This window comes from Rhincodon typus, chromosome 4 (assembly GCF_021869965.1).
Source record: "Rhincodon typus isolate 14 chromosome 4, sRhiTyp1.1, whole genome shotgun sequence".
Lineage (NCBI taxonomy): Eukaryota > Metazoa > Chordata > Chondrichthyes > Orectolobiformes > Rhincodontidae > Rhincodon > Rhincodon typus.
The window spans coordinates 8501177-8515434 of record NC_063335.1 but is presented as its reverse complement, the minus strand read 5'-3'; the positions used below and the strand labels follow the sequence as shown (position 1 = coordinate 8515434).

At 39.9% G+C, this 14258-nt stretch overlaps 1 protein-coding gene across 1 annotated transcript in view; it reads left to right on the top strand.

Annotated features, from left to right (window-relative positions):
- The window catches only part of sugct (succinyl-CoA:glutarate-CoA transferase), a 393759-nt gene that overhangs the window by 11597 nt on the left and 367904 nt on the right, over nucleotides 1-14258 (top strand). Inside the window, exons 2-4 of the mRNA XM_048596403.1 lie at nucleotides 5082-5127; nucleotides 5215-5288; nucleotides 8256-8341. Coding sequence (XP_048452360.1) covers nucleotides 5082-5127; nucleotides 5215-5288; nucleotides 8256-8341 — 206 coding nt within the window. The remainder of the gene's footprint in view (nucleotides 1-5081; nucleotides 5128-5214; nucleotides 5289-8255; nucleotides 8342-14258) is intronic.

Below are 14258 nucleotides of genomic sequence, written 5' to 3'. Positions count from 1 at the left end.
AGAAAGTTAGAAAGGAGGATTCGCATTAGAGAGGCAGCAGCCGCTGATAACTTTTTGGTAATTGATTGGATGATGTGGGTTTCAAAATCTGCTCTTTGGGGAAAGGTTAAATTACGAAACCTACCTGTGTGTGTAAGTACCAAGAGACAATTAGCTGTGCTGGTAAATACACCTACCTTAGTTTGTCATTAGATTTATATGATCACATGATTGCATGATAGCATTTGGCACAACTCCAGAAATGTCACTTGACCATCTCTCAAATCTTGAAACAAACTCTAAAGAGGTTTAGCACAAAAAAAACTTGAGTTTCTATTTTTTTGAAAAATAAACCAATATAGTTGATTTAAAAATTTCAATTGAGTGTTAGAATTGTTATAGTACAGAAGGATGCCATTAGGCCTGTCAAGTCCGTCCTTGTTCTGTGCAAGAGCAGCTCACCAAGTTGCACTGTGCTGTGCTTTCTCCTGTAATTTTTTCCTTCAATTTGCTAATCTAATTTCCTTTTGAAGGCCATGATTGAATTTCCTTCCACCAGCTTTTCAGAAATTGCATTCCAGATCATAATTCCTGTGACAGGCACTTTCACTAAGACTTTTTCTTCAAATTCCTAAGTTTTCAATGCCCTCTTGTGAGAGGAGAGCCTGAGTTTGACTGAGAAATCACAGCTCTGGTCATCAGTTCACTAGCTCAACTGTGCTTGACTATCTGACACAGATACGAGGAACTTTGAATGTAAGTAACAAAGAGCCAGAAATGCTTCCAGTCCAGAAAGTTAATCCATTAGTTTACACAATCATGTGAAAAGATCTTGAATAAGTGAAATTTGATTAGATGAGCAGAGGAGATTGTGATTGAGAAAATTGATCAGGTGTAGGCCATTCTGTGGGTATTGGTTAATCCATGTTTGACAAACCACAAAACAACTGCCTCCACACAAAGAAATCAATTGGAAGCTGCTGATAAATATTCCTCGGAGCATTTAGCCCTTAGTCAACAGTGCACATCGTCTATAAGGCTATTTGAGACCAATTGATGATAAAAGTTAATCAATTAGATAATTTATCACAGCCAACTTAAGTAGTTCATTCACTTAGCATTCTTTTAAGTATCAAGTGCAAGCTGACAATCAATAAGCGCTCCATTGTGTGCATTAGGGGTATTTGCTGTGCAGTGGCAGTGTCCAAATTCAAATCCCACCTACCTCAGATATGCGTTATAGCATGCCTGAACAGGTTGATTAAAATATCTACATCCTTCACATTGTTTATAAGCCATAATTCAAGTGCACTCTAATCAAATTATATGATTGGGAAGCTCAGATACTGATTTGATTGTAGAATCCTTGGGTATCTCACCAAAGATCCCCATTTTTGGGAATAGTTGTTGCACAGTTTTGTGTTTGTTTAGTTTTGATTGAAATTCGGTTGCCCAATGACTTTCCTTACCACTCGTTCTGTTTTGTACAGATTGACAATATGACTTATGTGAATGCCAATCTAACCTGAACACTTCTATGTGTTTCTCTTCTTCCCAAATATAGGGGTGATGGTATTTCTGATGAGGAGTAATGGCTGGCCTGTCTGAACTCAAATTGGTATCATTGATTTAACAATAATAATTCTCACGTTCAGATTGATAATGCACAATCAAGTGTTTATACCGGTTGGAAAATATCTACTCACCTTTGTTTTCCTAATTATTGGACATCTTTTCATATTTGCAATTCCTTGTCATACAGCGATTTCTCTGACAGCAATTGTTCTTTTTCAAATGGAATATTAATTCCTTCAGTTTTAGCAATTACCATGTCTGCAAAATTGGCTCAGCAAAATGTTACTAACGTTTCTCTAACTGGGGGTCTATGAACTTGCTCAGGGATAACATGAAGGGCTCAATCCCCTGGCGGTTCTTACAGTTTTTAGATCCTTCACCGGCCCTTTCAGTTTTCTTTTTCCCCCTCCTATTTGTCCTATACTGTATGGCCATTCACATACTGTAATTTAAGATGTTTCTATGCCAGATTATTGGTGAATAGATTTTTGGTGTAATGTCTGCAATAAATCAAAGTGACACATCAGTATTTGGATCAACAACAGGCTAAAAATATGAAATTGCAGACTTATTGTTGCAGACTGCTTGGAGATCGAAAGCTGTGTTCACTGCTTCAGTTTGTTTACAGTGATAGCAATAGATTAGCCATTCTGTCAAGAGTGCACAATCACCAAAAAATGATTCCACTTTTCAGAGCCCACTTGAGTATTATATAAATTAACATACCACAGTTTCCTGTACATCTGGTTTCTGGTCAGGAATGAATGATTTTTGTACTCTTTGATCTTTAGATGATAGAATCAGTACTTAACTGCTTCATGATGGAGCAAAATAAAAACTTTTTTTTATGGTGAAGGGAATCTTAAATCATCTATATTTTAAGGAAATAATTTAATTAGAATTGATTTTACGTCTTTCCCTAAATTTGCTGTGTTTGTTCAAATAGTTAATCACCCATCGTAGGAACTGGTTTGAATGAATTATTAAACACATGGGAGAAACATCTCCAGTGAAAGGTTGAGATCCATTAAAGTTGGCTGTACAAGTATCTAATAATTGATATTTAGAAGTCAATGCTTACAGATCCAAAAGTTAAAGTGTAACTCATCTGAAATTATCAAATCTAGTTGTTTTAACATCCTTCACCTAAGATCCTTTTAATGCTGCTATGTCTTAACAGTGGGGCATTAACATTGTGACTTTTCTCTTCCTGAACTTTGTATTTATTTGAGGTGGCTTTATTTCCTACCCACTGTTGCTGCACTAGCTACTAACATATGCAGTAAAACAATTATTTACATGATTGCATAGTTACATATTCAATCCAAAAGGGCAATTATAACTCCAACTCTAAGAAATATTGTACATAATTCTGTTGCTTATCCCTCTCAATAATCTTAATCTTCAAATCCCTCTGCAGATCATGTCACCACCCTCTCTCAACAGTATCTGGAAAACAAATCTAAAAATGGTTTCTCCTTTTTGCACTTTGGCTCAATGTCTTGTTGCAGTTTGTCACTATGCCAAACATATGAATGGGATTCAGTTTGTTATCAAGCTTTAAATAACTTCAGTAATATCTTCTCTCAGCATTTTTCTAAAGCATAAATATGCTTTTCTTTTCAAATTCTTAACTGTGCTGCATAAACATCTCTGCAGTTGCTAAGCTAAATCTGACAACATTTACTGATTCGTTCCTTCACCAGCTCATGGTCTTAACATTGTTATGTGATGTGCCTAGAATGCATATGGCATTACATGGCAATAGTAAGATCAGAGCTCACATAGTCATGTGGTGATGATTGCAGGATGTTATTATTAGCACTTTGCTGCTCAGAGTCAAGAGTTTCATTGACATAAAATTGATAGGTTGCTATATCCTGAAACTAGTGACGAACTTCCCTCTAGGACAGAGTTAATACTAGTTGCAATCAATACAGACTGGTCTTCGATTTCAATGCTAACATGTCTTTGATAGGATTAATGAGGTGGATTCTAGTATGGTGGAGTAAAGCTGTAGATCTGTGAGCTGAAAGTCCAAAATGTGAATCTAAAGAGAAGTAGTCAACATTTGCAAGTTCTCTTTCCATTGTGTTTGATTTCAAGGAGAAATGAGGCTAAGGTTGAGTGCTTTTCTATCAGTTCACTGATCTCATTTCCAGCAAAGGCAATGTTGAACTTCTTGTAATCTGTATTTTTATTGAAGATCTGGAAAATGTCTTTCCTGTCTTACGTCTTCCAAGCTTGCTGCTTTTTCAACTCTTTTCCATCATTAAAAATGAATCTGAAGGAGCCTGTATATCTGATTGCTTAGACACTGAAATCCTATAAATTATTTTGAATAATTATTTCACCCGGCGCTTTTCAAAATTGGTTGTTGATGTTGGTAGGTTGGGGTGTTAGGGGTTTGTGGCATTACTGTCAAGGTCGGCGTTTGATTGTCTCTAGTTGCCTTTGATAAGGTGGTGGGCCATCTTGAACTGTTGAAGGTGAAATACTCTCCAGTGCAGTTCAGTAGGGTGTGTCAGGATTCTTATCTGGCAATGCTGATGGAGCAGGGATTCATGTCTCGGGGATTGTGTGCAATTTAGAGGGAATCCTGGAGGTGATGGTGTACAGGTAAACTGTCTGGCCTTATCCTTTATAGATGGTAGTAGTCACAGACCTGAAGGTTTTTAAGAAGACTTGGTGAATTTCAGTGACTAATTTGTGAGGTGTAACTGAGACTTCATTGGGCTGACAGTCAATGTTGAAGACTTGCAGAGCACCTCGCAACTGTACACCATTGTACAGCCACATCTGGTGGATCAGCGAGACAAGGCATACCTTGGGATGTTGGTCATGATGTCTGGGACATAGTTCATAATTTATGATTCCATGAGTATGACTATGCCTGCTCTTGCTTGACTACTCTATGGGACAGTCTCCCAGTTTTGGCACACCCCTCCCGAAATGATAGTGAAGTGGACTTTGCAGGGTAGACGAGGCTGAGTTTGCCATTTTCATTTCTAATGCCTTGGTTGATTGCAGTTCTCTGTCTGGTTTCATCCCTTTTACTTGCGAGATCATTTTGGAGGGATTATGCTGCAGCAGGTCCCATTATGGTGATGAATAAACAGCCATTTAGATAGGGATGGTATTAAAATCGGTCATAAGATTAGAGAGTTATGTGTTAAAGTGGGAGGTTTGAAAACTTCTGTTCTGCCAGACAGGACATGTAGCCATAATGTATTCTACATTTTTACAGTATGGTGTGAATCATATTCGTTGGACCAGTCCTATGAGGTAACAATGGGATGTAGTAAAGTTGCTGTACAAGTATGGTGTGGTTAAGAGGTGTATGTGTTTAATGTTTCACTCTAACTAAAATAGGACTGAGTAAAGATTTGCTCCAATGCTATCCTCCTCCAACTGGCTTTCCAGTTTGGAACAAAGTTTATGTTCCTGTATAACTTCTCCCATGTGACTAGACATTGAATTTATGATACTTTGGTGATGAGTGCTAATATTTCTGCATTTATTTTCAGGAAATGTAAAACCATTGGATGGAGTTAAAATCCTAGATCTCACAAGGTAAATTCAATTTCAATAATATCATAAACTTTAAGTTGGAATTTAATGTGGAAAATGTAGTTGGTTGTTTCCATTCTTCATTTACAGGGTGTTAGCGGGACCCTTTGCCACAATGATCTTGGGAGACCTTGGTGCAGAAATCATCAAAGTAGAAAGACCAGGTAAGTTGATTTGATTGAATTTGATTGGAGAATGTTTGCTTTTAGCAGGACGTACCTATGAAACAGGATTGATAATGGTCTTATGATCGGATTTTAAGACCATAAGACTGGGAGCAGAAGTTGGCCATTCAGCCTTTTGAGTCTGGTGTGCTATTCAATGAGGTCGTGGCTGATCTCATAATCCTCAACTCCACTTTCCTGTCTTTACCCCATAACCCTTGATTTCCTTATTGATTAAAAATCTGTCTTTCTCAACCTTGAATATACTAACTGACCCAGCCTTAACAGTCCCCTGTGATAAAGACTTCCACAGATTCACAACCCTCTGGGAGAAGAAATTCCTCCTCACCTCTGTTTTGAATATGCAACCCCTTTTCTTAGATTATTCCCTCTTGCCCTAAACCCCCTCACAAGGGGTAACAACCTGTCTGCATCTACCCTGTCAGGTTCTAGTATGTTTCAGTAATGTTGCTTCTCTTTCTTCTATATTCCAATGTACAGGCCTAGTCTGCTCAACCTTTCCTCATAAGACAATACCTCCATACCTGGTATCAACCTGGTGAACCTTCTCTGGAATATCTCCGATGCCAGTATAACTTCCGTTAGATAAGGGTCCCAAGACTGTTCACATATTCCAGCTGTGATCTGACTAGTGCCTTGTATAGTTTTCGCAAAAACCTCCCTATTTTATACTCCATTCCCTTTGAAATAAAGGTCAACATTCCATTTGCCTTCTTATTACCTACTGAACTCGGATGCTGGCTTTTTGTGATTTGTAGGCGAGGACTTCCAAATCTCTCCTCTGTAGCTTTCTGCAGTCATTCTCCATTTAAAATAATTTTCAGCTATTCTATTCCTCCCGCCAAAGTGCATAAGCTTGCATTTCCTCACATTATATTTCATCGTCCAAGTTTATTGCCACTCACTTAATCTGTCTATATATCTCTGCAGACTCCTTGTGTCATCCTCACCACTTGTTTTGTGTCATCTGCAAATTTGGCTATAGTACATTCACTTTCTTCATCCAAGTCAATAATGTTTCTGGTAAATAATTGTGGCCCTAACACTGATCCCTTTGACACTCCATTAGTTGCATGTTGCCATCCTGAAAATGCCCCCTTATCTGAAATCAGTCTTCTATTTATTAGTCAATCTTCTATTCATGTCGGTATATTACCTCCAACAGAATGAGCTCTTATCTTATTAAGTAGCCTTATGTGTGGTACATTATTAAACATCCTCTGAAATTCCAAATATATTATATCCACTATTTTCCCCTTATCTATCTAGCTTGTTACCTCCTCAAATAATTCTAGCAAATTTGTCAGGCAAGATTTTCCTTTCATGAAACCATTCTTGTCCTGGTTGATCATATTGTGCATTTCTAATTGCATCCTTTATAATAGACTCTAACGTTTTTCCAATAACTGATGTCAAACTAACTAGCTTGTGGTTACCTGTTTTCTTTGTCAGCTTCCTTGTTTCAATAAAGATGTTGCATTGGCAGTTCTTTGGGGAGCTAAGATCCTATGAAGCTCATTTTTATTGTCATCTTGTGTGACAATAGCACTCTTGCCTTTGCTTCAAAAGGCTTAAGTAAGGGGTGAGCACAAAATCTAGGCTGGTGCTTCAATGCAGTAGTGATGGAGTTCCACATTGTTTGAGATGCTGTATTTTTGATGAGACTAAACCACAGCCAGCTGTCTTTCAGCTGGGGATAAATGGTCTCATAGTGCTATTTGAATAAGTACAGGAGAGTTTTCCCTGGTGCCTAAGGTAAGTTATTTATCAACTGCCATTACCAAAAATGGAAATATAATATCAAAATACCGCAGATGTGTGATATCTGAAATCAGAATAGGCATGGTTTGACAAAACCCTCCTCATGTCTGATTGATGCCATGCATTTCTGCTTATATGGCTTCTCCTCCCTCTCAGAGCCACAGTAAGGTTCACCTTGTTCTCATCTTTTACCCACCATACTCTCTGTACAATAGATCACCCTGTGTCCTTTCTTCCATTTCCAATGCCATGCCATCACCAAATGTATCTTCTGTAGTCCTATTTCACTATGTTGAGGGGACTGTTCGCACTGTGACATTCTGGTCCAGTCCTCAGTCACTTGCCATTTTACCTCCTCCTTCTTCATTATCCAAGGCCTCAAACATTCCTTCCAGCTGAAGCACTGATTTATGTGCCCATCTTTCAATTTACTATACTTTTATGTTCAAAGCATGGTCTTGTCCCCACTGGGGAGACTGAGCGGCTGCTTTGTAGAACATCTCTGTTCACTTTGTAAGCCTGACCCGAACTTCTTTCTTGTCATCTCAACTCTCTGCCTTGCCCCCACTCTGACCTTTCTATCCATGGCTGGCTACAGTGTTCCATTCGAACTATCAAAGCCAAGTTGAGGAGTAGCACCTTATCTTTCCAATTAATGCTCTATAGCCTTCTGGAGTCTTGTGCTGATTTCAATAATTTAGCTTTACTTCTGTTTCGTTTTATGTTTTCTTTTGGATGGTTTGTTTTTATCTTGTTATTTCCTTCCCTTCCTTTACTGTGGGTTTGGATGGCTATTGTCCAGCCATTCACAACTTATCTAAATACATAGATAACACGGTATGGGGCTGGAAGAACACAGTAGGCCAGGCAGCATCAGAGGAGCAGAGGACCCGAAACGTCAACTTTCCTGCTTAATGGCTTGTTTGACCTTCTGGTTATTCTAACTGCATTGTTAAGAATTCCTTAATCAGAGATTTCGGCATATTCTTGAGAAATGGTCAGGCTTACTGACCTGAAGAAAGAGGAAAGCTATTTGCTGTAAGATTGATGTCATCAAGAGTAGTGGATGACCTTGCATCACAGATTTGTATTTAGTTTTCTCTGTAATTGTGACAAAGGGAAAAGGAACTTAAACTTTTAATAAAATAATCAATTAATCATCTTAATTAATTTCCTTGGTTTCAGGTGCTGGTGATGACACTCGAGCCTGGGGCCCACCATTTGTGGGGACAGAAAGTGCCTACTTCCTTAGTGTAAATCGAAATAAAAAGGTGGGGCTGAAATAATTATAATAGTTGTGTTCTTCCTTGGCACTGGGGATAGTTAGCTCAGTTGGCTGGATGATCGGTTTGCAATGTAGTGTGATGCCAACAGCATGGGTTCGATTACTGCACTGGCTGAAGGACTCTTCTTATGAACTTCCTCCTCATGTGAGATGTGGTGACCCGGTCACTACCAGTCATCTCTCTCTGTAATGAGAGAACAGCCTTATGGTCCTCTGGGAATACAGTGACTTTACCATTAGTTTTACCTTTAACACAAGATTTAAAAAAGAAATGTAAACAAAGGGTTGCAAGGCGCTGGCAATTACTGCAGAAACTGTGCTGACTAACCCCCATGACCTTTATTAGCACCGCAAAATAACAGTCACTTGTATTTATTTACAGCCTTTAGCATAGTTGAAATGTCCCAGCATTTTTTGCAGTGGCCTTATAAACAAAAGTTTGATTCTGAGCCACATCATGGACCATTAGACAGATGACTAAAACTTGATCATAAAGACTGGTTTAAGGAGCATCTTCATGACCGTGCGATATAGGAGCAGAAGTAGGCCTGTTGACCCATCAAATTTGCTCTGCTATTCAGTGAGATCCTGGCTGATCTCATGATCTATAATTTTATTTTTCTGTCTTTCTAAATTAATTAATTACTTTTAAATTACAATTAACCTCTGTCTCAGGATTACGAGCTGACTAACATTACAAACATGTCATCTGAAACTTAGAGGAGGATACAGAAGTCTAGAGAGAGAATGCCAGAGCTTAGGAATTTGGTAGCAGGATGCATGCCAAGTGGTGATGGTAGTTAACATAACAGAAATACAGGAGTCTGGAATTGGAAGGACACTGAAATCGCAGACTGTTGTAGGGCCAGAGGAGATTATGAAGACTGTGTTGAAGGGATGAGAACATGGAGGGATTTCAAAACAAGAATGAGAATCTTAAAACTGAGGGATTGTGTACAAATGAGCCAGTGTAGGAGAGTGAGCAAATGGGTGATGGCTGAGCAGGACTCTGTGTGAGTGAGGATGCATGAGGTTTGTGAAATTGTGGCTGTAAGGGATCATTCTTACAGTGTCAACGAAATCATTGTTCGTTGGCAGCATTTGACTTATTGTACACCATTTTATATTTTAAGATTTCTTCAATTCAATTTTAGCATTGCTAACATGCAGTAATTTCTAAGTGCAGTGACCACAGGGACCTTCTGAAACATTCATTGCCAAATAGAAAGTTCACTAGCAAAATAATTTTTTCCTACACTTGGGTTGACTATCTTTTAAAAAAGTTACTACAGAACTTTAAGAAATTAAGTAGTGTATATTATGTAGTGAGATTGTCAAATCAATGTCCATGTGTTATTTATTTAAAAATGCAATGCACTTTGGATGTTAGAAATCAGAAATAGATTCAGAAAATGCTGAAAATACTCCGCAGGTCTGACTGTGCCTGTGGAGAGAAATGCAGTTAACATTTAAAGTCAGTGACCATTGATTATGTAAGCCATCAGATGTGAATTGGTTTTATTGGTAGGGCAAAATGGATTTTTAAATAACTTTAAATATGTAAAGTTGTTTTTAAATATTTTTTTTTATCCCATTATGAGGTAATGCAGGTAGTGGATGTTGCATATTTGGACTTTCAAAAAGCATTTGATACTGTGCCACATGGCAGGTTGGTCAGCAAATTAGGAGTGTTTGGGATCGATAGATCCTTGGCAGTACGGATTAAAAGTTGGCCAAAAGATAGAAAACCGAGGCTAGCTATAGACGAGCAATTCTCAGATTGGAGATGAGTTGAAAGTGGTGTTCCCCAGGGATCAGTGTTGGGCCCCTTGCCTCATCTGATTTAAATAAACAATTTTGAGTTGGGTGTTGAGGATAAAATCTCTTAATTTGTGGATGATTCTAAGCTAGGGAGAATAGTGAATTGTGAAGATGTTGTGAATGACTTCAGAGAGATGTTGGCCTAATAGGCAGACACCTGACAGATGAATTTCAATACAGTGAAATGTGAGATAATGCATTTTGGTTGAAGAAGCATAGGGACAATACAGGATCAATGGTGCAACTTTGAGGAGAGTATGGTAGTAGAGGGCTATTTGGGATCAAGTGCATAATTCTCTGAAAGTGGCCAGTCAAATTGAAAGGGTTCTTAAAAAGGCTTATAGGATCCCTAGGTTTATAATAGATAGAGTGTAATAGCAGGGAAGTGATGCCGCATTGCTCAGACCACATTTGGAATATTGTGTTCAGTTCTGAACACCTTATTTAAGGAAGGATGTTAAAGCCCTGGAGAGCGTGCAAAGGAGATTTACTAGAACGATACCAGGAATGAGAGATTTTAAGTGCAAGGAAAGATTCGAGAAATTGGGCTTAATTTTCTTTGCTCTAAGGAGAATAAGAGGTGATCTCACAGAGGAGTTCAAAATTATGAACAATTTTTGACAGGGTAAAGAAGGATATTCTGTTTCCACTGGTTGGTATGCCAGTAACTAGGGGGTCACACTTTCAAGATTGTCTGCAAGAGAGCTAGAAATGAGATGGAGGGAAGATTCTTTACTCGGACAGTTGTTTGGATGTGGAATGCCCTGCCTGGGAAAGTTGTCGAGGTGGATTCCACAGGAGGTTTCAAAAGAGAGCTGGATATATATTTGAAAGTTATGAATTTTAGAGGGCTATTAGAGACAGGGCTAGAGAATGAGACTAGCTGGGTAGCTTTTTCGGGAACTGGTACAGGGATGATGGGCTGAATGGCCTTCTATTGAATAATTTTATGATTCTATATTTGGGCTCAGTTTTTTCAGATTACAGCAATTGTATTTTAAATTGTTTAATTTAGATTTCTGTATTCAAAGGAACTGCAGTTAGACTAAAATCACGGACTTCGTAACAATGGCATCTATATTTTTATAGCATCCCTAGAAATTATTGCAACAGTGGACTCATAAAATGATACAGTGTCTAACCCAATGCTGTAACTGCCCTGGGAGTGTTTGATGGCGACATTGTCAAGGAATATTTCCCTTCAGTTTAAAAGAGTAGAGGGAACTGTACTTGGTATCTAACCCTATGCAATGCTTGTCCTGGTAATGATTAATGGGAACAGTGTAAAATGAGCATGGCTTTCAGCTTAGAAGAGTAGAGGAAACTTTACTCTGTATCTAACCATGGGCTGCACCTGTCCTGGGAGTGTTTGCTTGGGGATGTTGTAGAGAGCGCTTTATTTAGTACCTAAGTCTGGGATGTCTCTCCCTGACCTGGAAGTGTTTGATAGAAACAGTGTAGAGTGAGCTTTTATTTCACTTTAACAGAGTAGGAGACCTTTCAGGTTATTATGCCAGCACCATGGCTATATTGGCAGTTAAACCTTTGTAATGTTGGTAGCCAATAACTCCAATATTGCGAATAAACCTTTGTAATGTTGGTAGCTAAACAATTGTAACATCAGTGTCTAATCCCTTGCTGGTCAATTAAGTTGCACTTGAAAAAGTTGGAGTTCGATTAGAACTGCTGCAGCTCTATCTGATCTAAATTCAGCTCTGTAGGTCAGATGGAGCTCTAACTTCAGTTTTATTTTTTGGCACATCTCATTTTTGTTTGATGCATTGATGAGAAAATGGTAGGCTACTTTTTATTTAAGGAATGTTGTTATTTGATGATTAATGTGGGCTTTATCATTTGGCCGATGAAGATTAGTAAGGCTACAGAGCAGCTGTAAGGCCTGTTAGCAGCCATGTTTGCCTCATTTAGTCCTCCTCACGAACATCTGGGGGTTAGTGCCAAAATTGGCAGAGCTGCCTCTCAGACCATCAAGCAACAGCCTGAGATAATTACACTTATGGATTCAAACTTTGCAAATAATATCTTGTACACCACCATTCCTGGATATGTCCTGTCCCACTGGCAGGACAGACCCAGCAGACGTGGCGGCACAGTGGTATACAGTTGAGAGGCAGTTTCCCTGGGAGTCCTCCACATTGACTCTGGACCCCATGAAGTTTCATGGCTTCAGATTAAATGTGGCAAGGAAACACCCTGCTGATTACCACGTATTGTCCTCCTTTGGCCGATGAACCAGTATTAGTCCATGTTAAAAAACACTTGGAGGAAGCACTGAGGTGCCAAGGGCGCAAAATAGACTCTGGGTGGTGGATTTCAATGTCCACCACAAACAGTAGGTTTGTAGCAGCACTACTGATCGAGCTAAAGGATATAGCTGCTAGACTGGATCTGCAGTCGGTGGTGAACGAACAACAAGAGGGAGAAAACGTACTTGACCTCATCCTTATCAGTCTGCCAGCTGCAGATGCATATGTCCATGACAGTATTGGAAAGAATGACCACCACACAGTCCTTGTGGAGACAAAGTCCTAACTTCACATTGAGAATACCATCGTGTGGTGTAGCACTTATGCTGTGCTAAATGGGACAGACTTGAACAGATCTAGCCACTCAAGACTGGGCATCAATGACGCGCTGTGGACCTTGAATAGCAGCAGAATTGTACTCCAGCACAATCTGCAACCACATGGCCTGGGATATTCCCCACTCAACCACTACCATCACAATCAAACCAAGGGATCAACCCTGATTCGATGGAGAGTGCAGGAGGTCATTCCAGGAGCAGCACCAGTCATACCTAAAAAAATGAAGTGTCAACCTGGTGAACCTACTAAACGGGACTACTTGCAAGCCAAACAACAAAAGCAGCAAGTAATAGACAGAGATAGTAGGAACTGCAGATGTTGGAGAATCCGAGACAACAAGGTGCAGAACTGGATGAACACAGCAGACCAAGCAGCATCATAGGAGCAAAAAGGCTGATGTTTCGGGCTTAGACCCTTCATCAGAAAATCAGGCGCTCCCTCAGCGCTGACCCTCCGACAGTGCGGCGCTCCCTCAGCGCTGACCCTCCGACAGTGCGGCGCTCCCTCAGCGCTGACCCTCCGACAGTGCGGCGCTCCCTGCGCACTGATGAAGGGTCTAGGCCCGAAACGTCAGCCTTTTTGCTCCATAATGCTGCTTGGTCTGCTGTGTTCATCCAGCTCCGTACCTTGTTGTCAAGTAATAGACAGAGCTAAGTGATCCCCCCACCAACAGATCAGATCTAAGCTCTGCAGTCCAGTCGTGAATGATGGTAGACAACTCACTGGAGGTGGAGGCTCCACAATTATCCCCATCCTCAATGATGGAAAAGCCCACCTTATTGGTACAAAAGGCTGAAGTGTTTGCAGCAATTTTCAGCCAGAAGTGCCAAGTGAATGATTCATCTTGGCCTCCTCCAGTGGTCCTCAGCATCACAGATACTAGTGTTCAGCCAATTCGATTCACTCCATGTGATATCTAAAAATGGTTGAAGGCATTGGATAGTGCAAAGACTATGGGCCCTGACAATATTCTGACAACAGTACTGAAGACTTAGACTCCAGAACTTGCCACTCCTTAACCCTAGATGTTTTGATACAGTTACAACACTGGCATTTACCCAACAATGTGGAAAATTGCCTGGGTATATCCTCTATACAAAAAGCAGGATAAATTCAACCCAGTCAATTACTGCCCCATCAATCTACACTCCATCATCATCAGTAAAGTGATGGAAGGTGTCATCAACAGTGCTATCAAGCAGAACATGCTCAGCAGTAACCTGCACAGTGATATCCAGTTTGGGTTCCACTAGGGCCACTCAACTCTGGACCTCATTCCAGTCTTTGTTCAAATGTAGACAAAAGTGTTGAATTCCAGAGGTGAGGTGAGAGTGCCAGCCCTTGATATCAAGGCTGCATTTGACCAAGTGTAGCATCAAGGAGCCCTAGCAAACCTGGAATCCATGTGTATCGGGGAAAAATGCTCCACTGGTTGGGGTCATGCCTGGCCCAAAGTAAGATGGCTGTGGTTGTTGGAGG